At 43.8% G+C, this 22,169-nt stretch overlaps 1 protein-coding gene across 1 annotated transcript; it reads right to left on the bottom strand.

Annotated features, from left to right (window-relative positions):
- Positions 1-9,826: 9,826 nt before the first annotated feature.
- LOC5509115 (lysosomal alpha-mannosidase) lies at positions 9,827-16,094 on the bottom strand. Its single transcript, XM_001629597.3, has 4 exons — positions 15,067-16,094; positions 14,559-14,753; positions 14,111-14,287; positions 9,827-11,839 (listed from the first exon to the last, which is right to left on the bottom strand). The coding sequence occupies exons 1-4, from the start codon at positions 16,021-16,023 to the stop codon at positions 10,112-10,114; spliced, it is 3,057 nt and encodes a 1,018-aa protein (XP_001629647.2). The 5' UTR covers positions 16,024-16,094; the 3' UTR covers positions 9,827-10,111.
- Between the last annotated feature and the right edge of the window lie 6,075 nt (positions 16,095-22,169).

The raw sequence follows: 22,169 nt of genomic DNA, 5'->3' as shown, positions 1-22,169 counted from the left end.
CTTGGCGAGCCTCACTTCAAAGCAGTATACAGGATACCCATTAACCCTAAAAGCGGTTTTCCTAGCCGTCTGTAGAGAAAGCTTGCCGTTGTATTTCGACGGAAAAAGAAAGTAACAGAAAAAGGTCTAGATTATAAGTCGTGGGGGTAGAGGCCTACTCACCCTCTACCTTTTTAGTTTTGTCGTTTTCCACAGGAAACCCGTAAAATAGGTCACTATGCTGTTGTTGTCGCCTTTTTCGATTCTTCTATGTTTCTATGTAACCCATCCCTCCTACGCCTTCTCCCCCAGTACAATGGTTTTCTAGAATTTGAGCACTGATATACCCAACATTAAAAGGGGGAAGGGTGGTTTCAGTGGTTGTCTTGGGAAGAAAGCGAAGCTAGTTGACTCCATAGGTATCGAGAAATCCGCCATTTTCAGGGACGCGACAACTAGTCTTGTCCAGCATTGCAGTCTTAGTAGTATTTATACCCCCTCCCTTTTACCCCCCCCCCCCCTTTGTTTTCGGCATATTTTTAGATATTCTTACTATATGTTATGCTTTTTTTTGTCAATTTGTATATATTGCTCAATCAGCTCATTTAAAGGTATTGGGTAACACATATATTATTGTGTCGAACCTTAGCGTAACCTCCCCTCCTACCCCCAAAAAATCAAACAGCTTCCATACGCATATTATTGATGTAGTCTTATCCTTTAGAAGAACATTAGCTATACACACAAATCAGCACCGGTCGGTCCAGTGAAAGAAATTAATCGCTTCAGCGATAAAATTCGATTGGAAAACAAACGTGCTCATTCATCTCAGTCCAATCTTGAGCAATCCTCACCACACGTTCTACGTTAGAAGAAATATTTTTCGTGGATTTTGCTCAAAATACTAAACTATCCATACCTGTCAACCTCCGAAAATATCAAGGATTGAGATTTTTGGGGGGGAGGGGTGGGGTATATTCAATTTTTTTGGGGAGGGGTGGGTTTAACCTTGCAGGCGTTTGCCGTATAGAAAGCTCTGGCGAAGAAATCCACTTATAGATCTGACGAGGGTGTTAGATAAATTGCGCTACGCAAGGGAATTGTTGTTTCAAATATTTTAATAGAAAATAGGCAAAATGACGATTTTCTATGGAATAATTTTTCGGAAGCGATAAAAAACGCTAAAAAGCGGGAGATTTGGTGCTCAACGCGGGAGAGCGGGTCCAAAATCTTGAGACTCCCGCCTTATGCGGGAGGATTGACAGGTATGACTATCGTGTGGTGGTCTGTTACTCACTAGTGACAGGTATGACTATCGTGTGGTGGTGTTACTCACTAGTGACAGGTATGACTATCGTGTGGTGGTGTTACTCACTAGTGACAGGTATGACTATCGTGTGGTGGTGTTACTAGTGACAGGTATGACTATCGTGTGGTGGTCTGTTACTCACTAGTGACAGGTATGACTATCGTGTGGTGGTCTGTTACTCACTAGTGACAGGTATGACTATCGTGTGGTGGTGTCACTAGTGACAGGTATGACTATCGTGTGGTGGTGTTACTCACTAGTGACAGGTATGACTATCGTGTGGTGGTGTCACTAGTGACAGGTATGACTATCGTGTGGTGGTGTTACTAGTGACAGGTATGACTATCGTGTGGTGGTGTTACTAGTGACAGGTATGACTATCGTGTGGTGGTGTTACTCACTAGTGACAGGTATGACTATCGTGTGGTGGTGTTACTCACTAGTGACAGGTATGACTATCGTGTGGTGGTGTTACTCACTAGTGACAGGTATGACTATCGTGTGGTGGTGTCACTAGTGACAGGTATGACTATCGTGTGGTGGTGTTACTAGTGACAGGTATGACTATCGTGTGGTGGTGTCACTAGTGACAGGTATGACTATCGTGTGGTGGTGTTACTAGTGACAGGTATGACTATCGTGTGGTGGTCTGTTACTCACTAGTGACAGGTATGACTATCGTGTGGTGGTGTTACTCACTAGTGACAGGTATGACTATCGTGTGGTGGTGTTACTCACTAGTGACAGGTATGACTATCGTGTGGTGGTGTTACTCACTAGTGACAGGTATGACTATCGTGTGGTGGTGTTACTCACTAGTGACAGGTATGACTATCGTGTGGTGGTCTGTTACTCACTAGTGACAGGTATGACTATCGTGTGGTGGCGTTACTCACTAGTGACAGGTATGACTATCGTGTGGTGGTGTTACTAGTGACAGGTATGACTATCGTGAGGGGGTCTGTTACTCACTAGTGACAGGTATGACTATCGTGTGGTGGTGTTACTCACTAGTGACAGGTATGACTATCGTGTGGTGGTGTTACTCACTAGTGACAGGTATGACTATCGTGTGGTGGTGTTACTAGTGACAGGTATGACTATCGTGTGGTGGTGTTACTCACTAGTGACAGGTATGACTATCGTGTGGTGGTCTGTTACTCACTAGTGACAGGTATGACTATCGTGTGGTGGTGTTACTCACTAGTGACAGGTATGACTATCGTGTGGTGGTGTTACTAGTGACAGGTATGACTATCGTGTGGTGGTGTCACTAGTGACAGGTATGACTATCGTGTGGTGGTCTGTTACTCACTAGTGACAGGTATGACTATCGTGTGGTGGTGTTACTCACTAGTGACAGGTATGACTATCGTGTGGTGGTGTTACTAGTGACAGGTATGACTATCGTGTGGTGGTGTCACTAGTGACAGGTATGACTATCGTGTGGTGGTCTGTTATTCACTAGTGACAGGTATGACTATCGTGTGGTGGTGTTACTCACTAGTGACAGGTATGACTATCGTGTGGTGGTGTTACTAGTGACAGGTATGACTATCGTGTGGTGGTCTGTTACTCACTAGTGACAGGTATGACTATCGTGTGGTGGTGTCACTAGTGACAGGTATGACTATCGTGTGGTGGTCTGTTACTCACTAGTGACAGGTATGACTATCGTGTGGTGGTCTGTTACTCACTAGTGACAGGTATGACTATCGTGTGGTGGTGTTACTAGTGACAGGTATGACTATCGTGTGGTGGTGTTACTCACTAGTGACAGGTATGACTATCGTGTGGTGGTGTTACTCACTAGTGACAGGTATGACTATCGTGTGGTGGTGTCACTAGTGACAGGTATGACTATCGTGTGGTGGTCTGTTACTCACTAGTGACAGGTATGACTATCGTGTGGTGGTCTGTTACTCACTAGTGACAGGTATGACTATCGTGTGGTGGTGTTACTAGTGACAGGTATGACTATCGTGTGGTGGTCTGTTACTCACTAGTGACAGGTATGACTATCGTGTGGTGGTGTTACTCACTAGTGACAGGTATGACTATCGTGTGGTGTTACTCACTAGTGACAGGTATGACTATCGTGTGGTGGTGTTACTAGTGACAGGTATGACTATCGTGTGGTGGTGTCACTAGTGACAGGTATGACTATCGTGTGGTGGTGTTACTCACTAGTGACAGGTATGACTATCATGTGGTGGTGTCACTAGTGACAGGTATGACTATCGTGTGGTGGTGTTACTAGTGACAGGTATGACTATCGTGTGGTGGTGTTACTCACTAGTGACAGGTATGACTATCGTGTGGTGGTGTTACTCACTAGTGACAGGTATGACTATCGTGTGGTGGTGTTACTCACTAGTGACAGGTATGACTATCGTGTGGTGGTGTTACTAGTGACAGGTATGACTATCGTGTGGTGGTGTTACTCACTAGTGACAGGTATGACTATCGTGTGGTGGTGTTACTAGTGACAGGTATGACTATCGTGTGGTGGTCTGTTACTCACTAGTGACAGGTATGGCTATCATGTGGTGGTGTTACTAGTGACAGGTATGACTATCGTGTGGTGGTGTCACTAGTGACAGGTATGACTATCGTGTGGTGGTGTTACTCACTAGTGACAGGTATGACTATCGTGTGGTGGTGTTACTCACTAGTGACAGGTATGACTATCATGTGGTGGTGTCACTAGTGACAGGTATGACTATCGTGTGGTGGTGTTACTAGTGACAGGTATGACTATCATGTGGTGGTCTGTTACTCACTAGTGACAGGTATGACTATCGTGTGGTGGTGTTACTCACTAGTGACAGGTATGACTATCGTGTGGTGGTGTTACTAGTGACAGGTATGACTATCGTGTGGTGGTGTTACTCACTAGTGACAGGTATGACTATCGTGTGGTGGTGTTACTCACTAGTGACAGGTATGACTATCGTGTGGTGGTGTTACTCACTAGTGACAGGTATGACTATCGTGTGGTGGTGTTACTCACTAGTGACAGGTATGACTATCGTGTGGTGGTCTGTTACTCACTAGTGACAGGTATGACTATCGTGTGGTGGTGTTACTAGTGACAGGTATGACTATCGTGTGGTGGTGTCACTAGTGACAGGTATGACTATCGTGTGGTGGTGTTACTAGTGACAGGTATGACTATCGTGTGGTGGTGTTACTCACTAGTGACAGGTATGACTATCGTGTGGTGGTGTTACTAGTGACAGGTATGACTATCGTGTGGTGGTGTTACTAGTGACAGGTATGACTATCGTGTGGTGGTGTTACTAGTGACAGGTATGACTATCGTGTGGTGGTGTTACTAGTGACAGGTATGACTATCGTGTGGTGGTGTTACTCACTAGTGACAGGTATGACTATCGTGTGGTGGTGTCACTAGTGACAGGTATGACTATCGTGTGGTGGTGTTACTAGTGACAGGTATGACTATCGTGTGGTGGTCTGTTACTCACTAGTGACAGGTATGACTATCGTGTGGTGGTGTTACTCACTAGTGACAGGTATGACTATCGTGTGGTGGTGTTACTAGTGACAGGTATGACTATCGTGTGGTGGTGTTACTCACTAGTGACAGGTATGACTATCGTGTGGTGGTGTTACTCACTAGTGACAGGTATGACTATCGTGTGGTGGTGTTACTCACTAGTGACAGGTATGACTATCGTGTGGTGGTGTTACTCACTAGTGACAGGTATGACTATCGTGTGGTGGTCTGTTACTCACTAGTGACAGGTATGACTATCGTGTGGTGGTGTTACTAGTGACAGGTATGACTATCGTGTGGTGGTCTGTTACTCACTAGTGACAGGTATGACTATCGTGTGGTGGTGTTACTAGTGACAGGTATGACTATCGTGTGGTGGTGTTACTCACTAGTGACAGGTATGACTATCGTGTGGTGGTGTTACTAGTGACAGGTATGACTATCGTGTGGTGGTGTCACTAGTGACAGGTATGACTATCGTGTGGTGGTGTTACTAGTGACAGGTATGACTATCGTGTGGTGGTGTTACTCACTAGTGACAGGTATGACTATCGTGTGGTGGTGTCACTAGTGACAGGTATGACTATCGTGTGGTGGTCTGTTACTCACTAGTGACAGGTATGACTATCGTGTGGTGGTGTCACTAGTGACAGGTATGACTATCGTGTGGTGGTCTGTTACTCACTAGTGACAGGTATGACTATCGTGTGGTGGTGTTGCTCACTAGTGACAGGTATGACTATCGTGTGGTGGTGTCACTAGTGACAGGTATGACTATCGTTTGGTGGTGTCACTCACTAGTGACAGGTATGACTATCGTGTGGTGGTGTCACTCACTAGTGACAGGTATGACTATCGTGTGGTGGTGTTGCTCACTAGTGACAGGTATGACTATCGTGTGGTGGTCTGTTACTCACTAGTGACAGGTATGACTATCGTGTGGTGGTGTTGCTCACTAGTGACAGGTATGACTATCGTGTGGTGGTGTCACTAGTGACAGGTATGACTATCGTGTGGTGGTGTCACTCACTAGTGACAGGTATGACTATCGTGTGGTGGTGTCACTCACTAGTGACAGGTATGACTATCGTGTGGTGGTGTTACTAGTGACAGGTATGACTATCGTGTGGTGGTGTTACTCACTAGTGACAGGTATGACTATCGTGTGGTGGTGTCACTAGTGACAGGTATGACTATCGTGTGGTGGTGTTACTAGTGACAGGTATGACTATCGTGTGGTGGTCTGTTACTCACTAGTGACAGGTATGACTATCGTGTGGTGGTGTTACTCACTAGTGACAGGTATGACTATCGTGTGGTGTTACTCACTAGTGACAGGTATGACTATCGTGTGGTGGTGTTACTAGTGACAGGTATGACTATCGTGTGGTGGTGTTACTAGTGACAGGTATGACTATCGTGTGGTGGTGTTACTCACTAGTGACAGGTATGACTATCGTGTGGTGGTGTCACTAGTGACAGGTATGACTATCGTGTGGTGGTGTTACTAGTGACAGGTATGACTATCGTGTGGTGGTCTGTTACTCACTAGTGACAGGTATGACTATCGTGTGGTGGTGTTACTCACTAGTGACAGGTATGACTATCGTGTGGTGGTGTTACTAGTGACAGGTATGACTATCGTGTGGTGGTGTTACTCACTAGTGACAGGTATGACTATCGTGTGGTGGTGTTACTCACTAGTGACAGGTATGACTATCGTGTGGTGGTGTTACTCACTAGTGACAGGTATGACTATCGTGTGGTGGTGTTACTCACTAGTGACAGGTATGACTATCGTGTGGTGGTCTGTTACTCACTAGTGACAGGTATGACTATCGTGTGGTGGTGTTACTAGTGACAGGTATGACTATCGTGTGGTGGTCTGTTACTCACTAGTGACAGGTATGACTATCGTGTGGTGGTGTTACTAGTGACAGGTATGACTATCGTGTGGTGGTGTTACTCACTAGTGACAGGTATGACTATCGTGTGGTGGTGTTACTAGTGACAGGTATGACTATCGTGTGGTGGTGTCACTAGTGACAGGTATGACTATCGTGTGGTGGTGTTACTAGTGACAGGTATGACTATCGTGTGGTGGTGTTACTCACTAGTGACAGGTATGACTATCGTGTGGTGGTGTCACTAGTGACAGGTATGACTATCGTGTGGTGGTCTGTTACTCACTAGTGACAGGTATGACTATCGTGTGGTGGTGTCACTAGTGACAGGTATGACTATCGTGTGGTGGTCTGTTACTCACTAGTGACAGGTATGACTATCGTGTGGTGGTGTTGCTCACTAGTGACAGGTATGACTATCGTGTGGTGGTGTCACTAGTGACAGGTATGACTATCGTTTGGTGGTGTCACTCACTAGTGACAGGTATGACTATCGTGTGGTGGTGTCACTCACTAGTGACAGGTATGACTATCGTGTGGTGGTGTTGCTCACTAGTGACAGGTATGACTATCGTGTGGTGGTCTGTTACTCACTAGTGACAGGTATGACTATCGTGTGGTGGTGTTACTCACTAGTGACAGGTATGACTATCGTGTGGTGTTACTCACTAGTGACAGGTATGACTATCGTGTGGTGGTGTTACTAGTGACAGGTATGACTATCGTGTGGTGGTGTTACTAGTGACAGGTATGACTATCGTGTGGTGGTGTTACTCACTAGTGACAGGTATGACTATCGTGTGGTGGTGTCACTAGTGACAGGTATGACTATCGTGTGGTGGTGTTACTAGTGACAGGTATGACTATCGTGTGGTGGTCTGTTACTCACTAGTGACAGGTATGACTATCGTGTGGTGGTGTTACTCACTAGTGACAGGTATGACTATCGTGTGGTGGTGTTACTAGTGACAGGTATGACTATCGTGTGGTGGTGTTACTCACTAGTGACAGGTATGACTATCGTGTGGTGGTGTTACTCACTAGTGACAGGTATGACTATCGTGTGGTGGTGTTACTCACTAGTGACAGGTATGACTATCGTGTGGTGGTGTTACTCACTAGTGACAGGTATGACTATCGTGTGGTGGTCTGTTACTCACTAGTGACAGGTATGACTATCGTGTGGTGGTGTTACTAGTGACAGGTATGACTATCGTGTGGTGGTCTGTTACTCACTAGTGACAGGTATGACTATCGTGTGGTGGTGTTACTAGTGACAGGTATGACTATCGTGTGGTGGTGTTACTCACTAGTGACAGGTATGACTATCGTGTGGTGGTGTTACTAGTGACAGGTATGACTATCGTGTGGTGGTGTCACTAGTGACAGGTATGACTATCGTGTGGTGGTGTTACTAGTGACAGGTATGACTATCGTGTGGTGGTGTTACTCACTAGTGACAGGTATGACTATCGTGTGGTGGTGTCACTAGTGACAGGTATGACTATCGTGTGGTGGTCTGTTACTCACTAGTGACAGGTATGACTATCGTGTGGTGGTGTCACTAGTGACAGGTATGACTATCGTGTGGTGGTCTGTTACTCACTAGTGACAGGTATGACTATCGTGTGGTGGTGTTGCTCACTAGTGACAGGTATGACTATCGTGTGGTGGTGTCACTAGTGACAGGTATGACTATCGTTTGGTGGTGTCACTCACTAGTGACAGGTATGACTATCGTGTGGTGGTGTCACTCACTAGTGACAGGTATGACTATCGTGTGGTGGTGTTGCTCACTAGTGACAGGTATGACTATCGTGTGGTGGTCTGTTACTCACTAGTGACAGGTATGACTATCGTGTGGTGGTGTCACTAGTGACAGGTATGACTATCGTGTGGTGGTGTCACTCACTAGTGACAGGTATGACTATCGTGTGGTGGTGTCACTCACTAGTGACAGGTATGACTATCGTGTGGTGGTGTCACTCACTAGTGACAGGTATGACTATCGTGTGGTGGTGTTACACTAGTGACAGGTATGACTATCGTGTGGTGGTGTTACTCACTAGTGACAGGTATGACTATCGTGTGGTGGTGTTGCTCACTAGTGACAGGTATGACTATCGTGTGGTGGTGTCACTAGTGACAGGTATGACTATCGTGTGGTGGTGTCACTAGTGACAGGTATGACTATCGTGTGGTGGTGTTACTCACTAGTGACAGGTATGACTATCGTGTGGTGGTGTTGCTCACTAGTGACAGGTATGACTATCGTGTAGTGGTCTGTTACTCACTAGTGACAGGTATGACTATCATGTGGTGGTGTTACTAGTGACAGGTATGACTATCGTGTGGTGGTGTTACTCACTAGTGACAGGTATGACTATCGTGTGGTGGTGTTACTCACTAGTGACAGGTATGACTATCGTGTGGTGGTCTGTTACTCACTAGTGACAGGTATGACTATCGTGTGGTGGTGTTACTCACTAGTGACAGGTATGACTATCGTGTGGTGGTGTTACTAGTGACAGGTATGACTATCGTGTGGTGGTGTTACTCACTAGTGACAGGTATGACTATCGTGTGGTGGTGTTACTAGTGACAGGTATGACTATCGTGTGGTGGTGTTACTAGTGACAGGTATGACTATCGTGCTGTATTATAAAATAGCAATGGATTCCTCTGGACTTGGTCACTCACGACGCATAAATACAGTGGAAGGCACAGTTTCAAGAAAAACGTTTGCAAATACCAACGAAATGAACTATTAACAAGTTTTTGTATTGCCTGTTACCATGTTCCATGAAATTGACAGTGTATTCATGCGTCCTCAGTTCGTTGGTCCAGCCGGTAGAGCGCAGCTTTCTACGAAGATCCTTCATATATGGTTCACTATAGTAATAGTAAGGGTTACAAACACTATAGTGAACCATTTATGAACGACCTACCGGATTCGAGACTGAAATGGTCGTCTAAAACAGGTTAGAACAAAGAAAGCATTGCTTCCGCCTGCTTATAATCCATGTTGGCTGGAAGTTGCAGCCAAGATAATTTTTGTCATAGTTGTGTTCAACCGAGCGAGGGGGCTTTGAAGTCAATCGCATGTACAGCGCATTTCATGATCGCCAAAGAAATATATATTTTTTAATCATACTCCTGCGGAACTACAAACTCTTAGTCTCTACAACTGGCAATTGCATTGCATATTATCTTATCTAACGTGCAAACTTTTGTTAGTGACATGCGTAAAAAAAAAGACAACCCTAAGTTTTGATAACGATTCATCTATTCATATTCATCTATGAAACATTTCTACTATTCTATATCATTATTTGGTCGATATCTACTCCATGTTGCCAAAGGACAACAAAATACAAATACTGCACAGTGCTAGTTGTTTCATCCGTTTCGAGAAGTCAACAGCCTGTAGACCCTCTTTGCCTTCCGGATCTTTGTCATCTGAACACTGTCTTTTGATTTTTTCTTCATTCTGAGCGTCGCCTTGAAGGTACGGATCTGCATTGGGCGAAGCTCCACGGGTGTGTTCGCTAACCGCAAAGAGGGCTGTTTTGCGCTACCGCTGACCCTAACACGTGACTTACGGACCGATTTGATATTCCACTGCATTGGATGCTTATCTTTCAGAAGCTGATTGGCCGCAAGGTTGAGCTCCTCAACTTTGGAAACTTCAAGATCTGTGAACAGCCCTTGAAGAGATACGTTGACCGGCATCGAGAGTTTAGAGTCTTCATCAGCCTCGAACTGGTGTTCCAGTCGGATCAGAGCGTACTGGTTCGATGTCTCAAGCGTTAACATGTGTACGTTGCTAGGCAACTGACGCGCCACACCGGTGTACAGTGAGTTGTATTTCGCTAGCCACTTCTCCACGGTGCTTGGATTCTGAGCGAAGCTGACAATTGGCTCTAGCACCATTTGCTCACCCAACTCGCGGTGGGTCGCCGCCGAGGTCGCCGGGGGAGCTAACACTACGTTTACCTTCCCGCGGACGATGAGGCCTTTGCCGCTGATGCCTGACTCGTTAAGAGGCTCGTCGACACCTCGTTTATCGTCAACTAGCAGTCGGCGATGCAGCATAAGCTCCACTGAACCATCCTTGAGGCTCGAACCTCCAAGGGACCTGTCAGTCAGCAATGTGAGTTGCCTATTGCTGTCTTTTACGAAGATTCTGCTGTTGACAGGGTAATAATTTCCAGCCACTGGCTCCGTGTTATTCAACTTCCAAGTCGGTCTGAAGTCCCTGGTGCGCAGCTGCATCTCGCGTCCGTTTGCATCGGTATAAAACACTTTGTTCGACTTGATGTCCGAATCAAACCTGGTGATGACCTCTCTACCTAAATCATCAGGTATCGGACCAACAGTGTACTCAAACTCCGCGTGCTTTTGTCCGTAGTACAGACGAACAACTTGGCTGACGTATGGAGAGAATACCTGACGCACCTCCTGCACCAGAGGGCCTTGGTACACCGTGAAGGTCGCCTTTCCCCCAGCATTTACAGGGAACGTCGACGACGTGTTAGGCCTAAAGATGTATGCCCCTGACGGCTGAGATTGGTCAACACTAGCGTTGTACCACAAGAACTGCTGGTCGACTTGAGTTGTCACCTCCGACACGAGATCTGTCATGCTTGTGAGGCGACCGGTATCTCGAGAAAATTCGAGCTTGATAAACTCGTTCTGGATAACCGTAGAAGGGTCAACCGCAAATGATTTCCCATACATCTTTGAACTTGTCTTAGAAGTATTTACAAAGTAGGATGCGAACCCCAATGGAGGAAGCTTTACTTTAAAGATTAATTCATACTTGGAGTTGCTTGCCGATAGCTTCTGCATTCTCCTCAGGGTCATGGTCTCCTGTGAGATAGGCAGGAGCTGGCTTTTTATTGCCGCGCCTTGGGGGTTGTAGACAGACATTGGCAAATTGACGGGCACGCGTATGTAAGATGTGATATCTCGTGCAATGGGGTTATAAGCGTTGACTACGAAGGACTTGCTGTCCTCGGTGGATGGGCAGCTGCTGACATTCAGTAGGTTACATGAGCTGAATACTGGCGGTGCATTGCCCTTGGACTTGATAGATTTCTTACCGATAACATTAGACATCAGAGCCTATAACAAAAAGACGTAAAATTGTCACTAAAGACATATTATAGGAAAGAGGGATATAACTTTACAGACTCAGGTTATTGTCCTTATAGCAGACTGCTAGAAATTTCTAATTATAAAGGAGGTTTCAGCTTGTACTGCAAATGCTAATGAGAAGTACAAGTGTAAAAACAAATCCATTTGAGTCACTGTGAAGTTCAACTAGACAGCTTCGACCTACTGTATACTGTTAGATTAAAAAATAATAAATAGTTAAAATAAAGCTGGGTGCAGGGTCTTCAGATCTTTTTATTACATGATTGACACCTTTTCTAATGTTCTTGCAAGTCCTTTATTTCACTAAAATGCCTATTAATAATTTACAATCTTTAAAGACCGGGGAGGGCTTGATGTATCAGCAGGGAAAAAGTGGGGTTTAATATGAATGAGGTTAAAAACTAATGAAGGACCATCATATTAAACCTTGAGTAGAAATGATGGTATGGTAGCACGGGTGGCCGAGTGTGTTAGCGCGTCGGCCTCTCACCGCTGTGGCCAAGGTTCGAATCCTGGCTCAAACTGGGAATTTTTCCGGGTTCCTGCCTTGGTTCGAATTTGTGTCACAAGTGAGTTGAAGTTATTCTCCCGTGTTTCCAGTCTTCTCGGATAAGGACACTAAACCGGAGGTCCCGTCTCTTCAAGCTGCACTACATTAACCTGAACCGAAGGGACGTAAAAGAACCACTGGGGACGCAATAAACCCTCTGGCAGTGACCACCCCCAGTGACAGTGCTTACAATGCTTACTAACAATACACTCAAGTGTCCCCCAATTAGTAGGGGTCTTATCCCCGGCTAGAGGTTGTTTATGACACTTTAATAAAGTTTCTATCTATCTATGAGAAAAAAAAAACACCACTTTTTCGCCAGATTTGAAAACAAGAATTATTGAATATTATCAATGCATCGATTTAATTGTCATGAAAGCAAAATTTGTATTTGTAACCCTCTAAATTCAACAATAAGTTCAGCCAAATTTTTATGTGCAATTTTGGAAAATTATTCCACCAGCAAAGTTAGGCTGTGGTGTGGCTATCTATGGTGTCTACTCACTCGTTCCGCTTGTTAATTGTCGTCAACATTACAGTTCTTGAAAATAGATATTTGGTGTAATAAAAATAAGACGCTCTTCTTCGTTGTCAGTGAGCTCTATTCTCGCAGTGTGCTCACTCCGAAACTTCAAGTTATGAAAATTTTGCACAGTATTGATCTAATGAGCTTTTCAAATTTGTGCAATTAACCACCAACTCTCATGGGTTTTCTTGCAGGTCAATAATAACCTGAACCTTGTTTATTTTTTTCCCCAAAAAGTCAACTATTTCTGAGTTTTGTCATCCCCCCCCCCCCCCCGTTTTTAATTGTTGTTTACTAGGTATGGATCATGTAATAAGCCAGTTAAATACCTCGGAAGTCAGCAATTCTCGGTATAACAGCCTTCGGGCTGTGTCCTCAGGCTGTTATACGGCGAACTGCCTCCATCCTCAGTGTTTAACTTATTCTGGGTTTCTTGGACCTCAAATCGGGGGAGGACTTTGGGTGACTCCCATGATGCAATGCAGGCATGTATAGGGGCCTCAAAATGGCGATTAGCTTGGCATGGACATAATGGCATTAATCATTAATAATAATGGCTGTAAAATGGGACCTGATAGAGTGAAAGAAAGGTATCTATTTGTGACTTTATCTGTGTTTACATGGCTTTTTTTTAAGTTCAGTATTTTGTGTCTTTTTAGGTGAGAAATGCTTCTGAGTTTAAGCAGTTGTTTACGAATCGGTCAAAAATCAAGGTTGATATACTGGCAACAGAATCAAGTCTATAACATTGCTTTAATGTGCTTTGAAAGTACAGTAATCTATGCCTTATAAATCCATGAGTATCTGGGTTTGGTGATGCTTGGTTTGCATTTCTGACGTTTTGGAGTTGGCTCTAGCCAGTGGGAGGGAACTAGGGGCTCAGACCCTCCTTGTAAAAGCCAAAAATACAGTAAATATATGGGACAGTATTCAAAATACAGAATAAAATGTCTTAAGGCCTTTTGGGCTTCCTCCTATAAAAATTCCTGGTTAATACAAGGAGTGAAAAAACAATGTTCTTTTCCCCCAACAACACTACCACAATAGATGTAAAAAAAAAGGAAGAGAGGATGGCTCAATATTATTAAGGGCCATACCTGAAAGGGACTGACGTGCCATCAATGAAAACTGCTTTGGATTGTGAAAACTGTAGCTTACTTACCTGGCAGTCAGCAGCACCTATGGCCAACCTTTTAGCATAGTCATCAGCTACATGCTGCTTGGATGTACCACTGACAGCATCATGATGCTGGGCAACAGCTAATGCACGCCTCAAGAGGTCAGAGGAGGGTGAGCCAGATTGTGCAGGCCCATTAAGCACTTCAAGCTGTTTGCAAGCCTAGAATTGAAAAAATATAATAATGATTGGTATCATAATCATGAAAAGGAGTGTACAATAAGATCGTTATGGTTACTATCACCCATAGGCTGCAAATGAGGGTTAAGTATCTGGATAGTTATAAAAATAGGTGATACAAATAAATAAATAGAGAGAAGATGTCAAAAATGTCATGGCTTGACTTTCATTAGAGTAAAATTTCAATAACTAACTGTGAAAAGTTTAACATGACAACTATATGGTGATATAACCTACCAACAAAGACAGTTACCTGTAAGAGATTGTTATTTAGCCTTGAATATCTTTTCAAGGCTGGTCGACTTGTGAAGTAGCCTGTCCAATAACAGTGAGGGCAATCCGCATATGGGAAAAAATCGTCTGTTTTCAGGCCCCAAGTTAGATTGGCAGCATGAAGAGCCTCTAAATAGGTAGTTGGTGTAGAGTAAAATGCACGCACCCGACTATCCTATGGATCATAAACACATCACATAAATATAAGTAAGAACTTCTCTGAGGAAAAACGAAACCCGATTTTGGGGGTCCATGCAGATGCTGAAATTCTTATTCTGATTAGATTCTTCTAGATTACAAGATTCTGAAAGATTGATATTTGTGGACCAACAGCTAAAGCGGAAAAATGTGGTCACATGTTTGTGATCTGACAAAAAAGCAGCTGAATTGTAAAACTGATGTGTTTTAATGGAGCATGTTTATTCAAATGCAGTACATTTGCATGCTTTATCAGTAATGTTTATTTGAATGATGTAACTTATGTTTACCTGGTTGACATGAGCGATTAGCTTGTCAAGATTTTTGTACCATAAGTTAGCATTCTCATACATAAAGTCCGACCCCATGGTCATCATTATATTGTTGCTCTTGTACTGACTGCCTTGTTCACAAGCCAACTTGATAAACTCCTCAACTCTCTGCTTGACGTTCTCATCATAGAGTCTAGGGTCATCTTGAATAGGCTGATCACTGCAGAACTGGTCAAAACAAAACCCAGGCGGCGGGTTATATCCATTGTACAAAACACCCGTAAAAATATCCGAATTTTTTCCAAGATTGCCGCTTTTGCTGCCTCGCCATACCATCTCCATTCGCTGCTGCTTTAACCTTAATGTCTTATCATCGTAATCGATTCTACCAAAGAAGAATCCATCAAATGACATTTGCGCGAAAAGCGATGCCTGCTCGTTCGAGTGCCCGAATGGATCGATGTGCCATGCGATTCTTGGCCTCGCATCTGACCCAAAAGTTTCTTCAATAAACTTGAGACCAACGGTCATCTGGTCAATGATAGCATTATAGTGAGTTGCCGCTTCATCGTTCATGCACCACCCCCCGTTGATAAATTCTAGCCGTTTTTGCAGTACCAATTTTTTCACAATTTCTTGCATCTCGACATTTTGTTGGTCCCACCATCTTTTAAAAAAGGCTATCTCCACGTAAATGAAACGCTTATTCGGGTCCTCATTCAAAGCAGGGATGACCGAATCTAAGATGTATTGGACTCCCGCGTGTTGGATTGAATTGTTTGCTCCGTAGAAATACTCGTCGACTGTTTTCAGCCATCCCACGTCATCGTGCGTGTGCGGTACAATGTGGATTTGCAGTTTCTCGGCATCCTTCCCCGCTCCCTTTTCAGCGCATTGGAAACATAACGAGCTGGAAATAAAGCAAGTCAGGTAAAGAACTGCGAGAATGTCGCATTTCTTCCCCAAGACGCCCATTTTTGCATCCAAACAAGGAGAGCTAGTCACACGAAGGTCACGAGTGGGATCATAAGGACGGTTTTAGCTCAACAGATCAAACAGGCGTTACTAGCTCTCAACAGGTATCCCAACACGAAGCCTTTTCTTAAACACATGTATATATGTACCAAAACCAATACACCAAAAACTGGAAATCGACTCTGCCAAATTTTCGTCTTTAATAAGACTTCTTCAGGGCAGACTGAAGAAGGTGAATCGTTACAAGCTTATTTACATCAGAATAGTGGCGCGAGACGCAAAAACATTACAACTGACAAAAACGCGCATTTTCTAGAATAGCGCGCGCTATGGATAAAAAGAATTTACACATCTCTACGTGGGTTCCTACTACAAAAAAAGTCATCACTATTAAGACCCCGCGGGTAGATAGACTTAAGCCGATAAGCCCACTGGCCTTCCCTTTCCCTAAGCTGAGCCTCAGAGTTACACTTATCTATAAGTTGTACCATAACATTATTAAGACCTAAATGATTGTCGCAATGAAAATGTTGATAGATAAGGTCATCCTTAACTCTTTCACTAACCGGTAAACTAGGGTGCTTATTTAACCTACTTTTATGATTATTAAAACGCTTCCTAAAACTATTGATAGTAGACCCTACGTATTGCTTGCTACACATAGAGCAAGTAATCAGATAAACAACAAAATCTGAGTTACAGTCCAAGTCAAAATTAATGACATATTTCTTATTAGTAACTGTACTGCGAAACTCCCGCCCTGTCTTAAGAAAGTTACACACCCTACACCTTTTACCGCCACACTTACCACAACCTCTAACCTGAGTACTATCCTCTTTAAGAGAGGAGTGCACCAGCATATCCTTTAAACTCCTAGGTTTCCTATAAGCCACCATAGGTACCCTACCAATAGCACCCCTACATCTACTAGAAGATTCTAGAACTGGCTGTAAATTACGAAAAGCTGGATGAAAAGTGACTACAAAAGGTACACGATCGTTCTTACCTTTACGCCTGAAAGGTGAGGACGCTCTGAGAGAGTTTATGGCTCACATGAACTCTATACATAGAACTATAAAATTTACGTTTGAGTGGTCTACTAGTCAGGTAAATTTTTTGGATGTTTCACTTACTCTTAGGGATGGGTTTATATCTACAGATCTGTATAGTAAGCCTACTGATAAGCATCAATATCTTTTTCATACGTCCTGTCATCCGTCTGCTTGTAAGAAAGGCATTCCTTTTGGGCAGGCACTACGTATTCGTAGGATATGTTCGGAAGACTGTTCTTTCGAAAAGAGGGTGTTAGAGTTACAAGGTTATTTAGTTGATAGGGGTTATGACAGCAGGTTTGTGGGGAGGAAAGTTCACTTGGTTAGACGTATTCCTAGGGACGACACATTGAAAGACAGGCGTAAAGGTAAGAATGATCGTGTACCTTTTGTAGTCACTTTTCATCCAGCTTTACCTAATTTACCTGGTATTCTTCGTAATTTACAGCCAGTTCTAGAATCTTCTAGATGTAGGGGTGCTATTGGTAGGGTACCTATGGTGGCTTATAGGAAACCTAGGAGTTTAAAGGATATGCTGGTGCACTCCTCTCTTAGACGGATGACAGGACGTATGAAAAAGATATTGATGCTTATCAGTAGGCTTACTATACAGATCTGTAGATATAAACCCATCCCTAAGAGTAAGTGAAACATCCAAAAAATTTACCTGACTAGTAGACCACTCAAACGTAAATTTTATAGTTCTATGTATAGAGTTCATGTGAGCCATAAACTCTCTCAGAGCGTCCTCACCTTTCAGGCGTAAAGGTAAGAACGATCGTGTACCTTTTGTAGTCACTTTTCATCCAGCTTTTCGTAATTTACAGCCAGTTCTAGAATCTTCTAGTAGATGTAGGGGTGCTATTGGTAGGGTACCTATGGTGGCTTATAGGAAACCTAGGAGTTTAAAGGATATGCTGGTGCACTCCTCTCTTAAAGAGGATAGTACTCAGGTTAGAGGTTGTGGTAAGTGTGGCGGTAAAAGGTGTAGGGTGTGTAACTTTCTTAAGACAGGGCGGGAGTTTCGCAGTACAGTTACTAATAAGAAATATGTCATTAATTTTGACTTGGACTGTAACTCAGATTTTGTTGTTTATCTGATTACTTGCTCTATGTGTAGCAAGCAATACGTAGGGTCTACTATCAATAGTTTTAGGAAGCGTTTTAATAATCATAAAAGTAGGTTAAATAAGCACCCTAGTTTACCGGTTAGTGAAAGAGTTAAGGATGACCTTATCTATCAACATTTTCATTGCGACAATCATTTAGGTCTTAATAATGTTATGGTACAACTTATAGATAAGTGTAACTCTGAGGCTCAGCTTAGGGAAAGGGAAGGCCAGTGGGCTTATCGGCTTAAGTCTATCTACCCGCGGGGTCTTAATAGTGATGACTTTTTTTGTAGTAGGAACCCACGTAGAGATGTGTAAATTCTTTTTATCCATAGCGCGCGCTATTCTAGAAAATGCGCGTTTTTGTCAGTTGTAATGTTTTTGCGTCTCGCGCCACTATTCTGATGTAAATAAGCTTGTAACGATTCACCTTCTTCAGTCTGCCCTGAAGAAGTCTTATTAAAGACGAAAATTTGGCAGAGTCGATTTCCAGTTTTTGGTGTATTGTATTCATTGTTCTGGTACGAGATCGCGACAGTTTGGGCTTTTTTATTCTATTTGTACCAAAACAAGAGTCATTTCAATCATCTCGGTGCGCGTGAAACACACGGCGTGCGTGTTCCACCTACTTTAACCGTAAATTGCCTTTTAGTAGGCCAGGGTGGAATCCCGACGGGAATAAAGCAATTAAGGAACAAAATTGACCTAAAAAGGATATTAAAAATGGGCACCAGTAAACTTTCGGTCAATTACGTCCAAAAAATACAGAATTTTAAAAATTGTAAAAGCAGTGTGTCTATTGGAAGTTTCTTCGAGGATGTGAGAATCTAGGGTGGATGACCTGTTTAAATAGCGCGGATAATTTCGGCAAATTCTGTTTCCCTGACTGGTCTATTAGTCCGCCTGGGGAAGTCGTTGACCGGTTGTCGTTTAGGGTAGTCTTTAGCCGGCAGTCGTTTTGGCTGATCGCTAGCTGGTAGTCGGAGTCTTTGGTTGTTAGTCGTTACGGAAAGTCATTAGTCGGTTGTCGTTAATTGGCAGACGAGGAGTCGTTATTCTTTAGTAGTAGTCGTTAGTTGGCAGATGTTACGAAGAGTCGGTATCCTTTAGGAGCAGTCGATAGTTGGAAGTTGGTAGTCGTTACGGATTGTCATTAGTTGGCAGATGTTACGGGGAGACGGTATTCTTTAGGAGTAGTCGATGGTGGGAAGTCGGTAGTCGTTACGGATTGTCGTTAGTTGGCAGATGTTACGGGGAGACGGTATTCTTTAGGAGTAGTCGATGGTGGGAAGTCGGTAGTCGTTACGGGTTGTCGTTAGTTGGCAGACATTACGAGGAGTCGGTATCTTTAGGGGTAGTCGTTAGTTGGCAGATGTTACGAGGAGTTGTTGTTCTTAAGGGGTAGTCGATAAGGCGGAAGTCGATAGTCGTTACGGGTTGTCGTTAGTTGGCAGACATTACGAGGAGTCGGTATCCTTTAGGAGTAGTCGATAAGGGGGAAGTCGCTAGTCGCTACGGATTGTCGTTAGTTGTGGCTTTCCTTACTCTACCCGGGGTATCCTAGAATTTTCTTACTGTACCCGGGGTATCCTAGTAATTTCTTACTCTACCCGGCGTATCCTAGGATTTCCTTACTCTACACGGGGTATCCTAGGATTTCCTTACTCTACTCGGAGTACCCTAGGATTTCCTTACTCTACACGGGGTATCCTAGGATCTCCTTACTCTACCCGGGGTATCCTAGGATCTCCTTACTCTACCCGGGGTACCCTGGTATTTTCTTACTCTACTCGGGGTATCCTAGGATTTCCTTACTCTACACGGGGTATCCTAGGATCTCCTTACTCTACTCGGGGTATCCTAGGATTTCCTTACTCTACACGGGGTATCCTAGGATCTCCTTACTCTACCCGGGGTATCTCAGTATTTTCTTACTCTACTCGGGGTACCCTAGTATTTTCTTACTCTACACGGGGTATCCTAGGAGCTCCTTACTCTACCCGGGGTATCCTAGGATCTCCTTACTCTACCCGGGGTATCCCAGTATTTTCTTACTCTACTCGGGGTACCCTAGTATTTTCTTACTCTACACGGGGTATCCTAGGAGCTCCTTACTCTACCCGGGGTATCCCAGTATTTTCTTACTCTACTCGGGGTACCCTAGTATTTTCTTACTCTACACGGGGTATCCTAGGGGCTCCTTACTCTACCCGGGGTATCCTAGAATTTCCTTACTCTACCCGGAGTATCCTAGAATTTCCTTACTCTACCCGGGGTATCCTGGGATTACCGTATTCTCTACCCGGAGAATCCTAGGATCTCCTTACTCTACATACGGGGTGTCCTAGTATTTTCTTCCTCTACCCGGGATATCCTAGGATTTCCTTACTCTACCCGGGGTATCCTAGGATTTTCTTACTGTACCCGCGGTATCCTAGGATCTCCTTACTCTACCCGGGGTATCCTAGGATTTCCTTACTCTACCCGGGGTACCCTAGGATTTCCTTACTCTACCCGGGGTATCCTAGTAATTTCTTACTCTACTCGCGGTATCCTAGGATTTTCTTACTCTACTCGGGGTACCCTAGTATTTTCTTACTCTACACGGGGTATCCTAGGAGCTCCTTACTCTACCCGGGGTATCCCAGTATTTTCTTACTCTTCTCGGGGTACCCTAGTATTTTCTTACTCTACCCGGCGTATCCTAGGATTTCCTTACTCTACCCGCGGTATCCTAGGATTTCCTTACTCTACCCGGGGTATCCTAGGATTTCCTTACTCTACTCGGAGTACCCTAGGATTTCCTTACTCTACCCGGGGTATCCTAGTATTTTCTTCCTCTACCCGGGATATCCTAGGATTTCCTTACTCTACCCGGGGTATCCTAGGATTTCCTTACTCTACCCGCGGTATCCTAGGATTTCCTTACTCTACCCGGGGTATCCTAGGATTTCCTTACTCTACCCGGGGTATCCTAGGATTTTCTTACTCTACCCGCGGTATCCTAGGATCTCCTTACTCTACCCGGGGTATCCTAGTATTTTCTTACTCTACTCGGAGTATCCTAGGATGTGATTGCGTGTCATCATTGTTTGCGTTTTCTCTTGGCGGATGAGATCCAGCTGCCAACTCGTGAGGGCTAATTGCGCGAATGCCGGTGATTTTTGTCAACGCTGCGTGCATTGCATTTATCCCGGTAATGACGCAGTAAAGCTCGGATTTATTTTTTATTCCTCAAGGTCAAGAAATAAATGACTAAATATTTTAATAAATAAGAAAGTAAGAGGGAGCATCTCATTTATTTAAGTAATAACGCATTACAACTTGAACCCATTTATTTTGTCAACGGGTTGAAATAAATAGCTAAGTATTTAACGAAATAAAAAAAGAACAATATTGTTCATGAATGACACTTGCACTTGAATGGCACCGCTGCGAGATGATTACAATAATCTAGTGTCATCGCTTAACGACCTGAGCTCATCACTAATGGCGTTTGCAGACGCTCGATTACGTTAAATAGAAAGGGATGGGAGATGAACAAGCAAAACACTGCAATTAAATCATAATAGCCTTGATGGCCATATGAAAATATTTGATTTTCAGCATAAATGTTTGGAGGGTATTATTCACGAGAAATCGACACAGTGGTTTTCAATAAACAATATAATTACCCCCGATTTTTTGTTATGATTTCGTAGGTCCATCGTAGGGCGCTTGTCGCACGCATCATGTTTTCGCATTATCATTTCGTATGCTTAAGACATGACGATGAATGTGTATCGTGATTAGTGAATAAGTTTGTAATCGTACTTTATGAGCTATTGGCCTCACTTCAGAATGTCTTCAATACGCTGACAAAAAACGTTTATTAGCAAAGGTTGATAATGTAAGTCCGGAAGTTATTCCCAAACACAAGCAATTCGCAATAACAATCGGCCTGATGGGAAACGGTTACGCGTATCGTATTGCTTCTGTTATT

The sequence above is a fragment of the Nematostella vectensis genome, chromosome 2 (genome assembly GCF_932526225.1).
Source record: "Nematostella vectensis chromosome 2, jaNemVect1.1, whole genome shotgun sequence".
NCBI lineage: Eukaryota > Metazoa > Cnidaria > Anthozoa > Actiniaria > Edwardsiidae > Nematostella > Nematostella vectensis.
This window is presented reverse-complemented; position numbering and strand designations above follow the sequence as displayed.

Coding starts and splice junctions, on each gene's coding strand:
- LOC5509115 (XM_001629597.3), bottom strand. CDS start 16,023: ATGGGCGTCTTGGGGAAGAAATGCGACATTCTCGCAGTTCTTTACCTG. Junction 14,754..15,066: donor TAATCGCTCATGTCAACCAG/GTAAACATAAGT, acceptor TATGATCCATAG/GATAGTCGGGTGCGTGCATT. Junction 14,288..14,558: donor TAAATAACAATCTCTTACAG/GTAACTGTCTTT, acceptor TTTCAATTCTAG/GCTTGCAAACAGCTTGAAGT.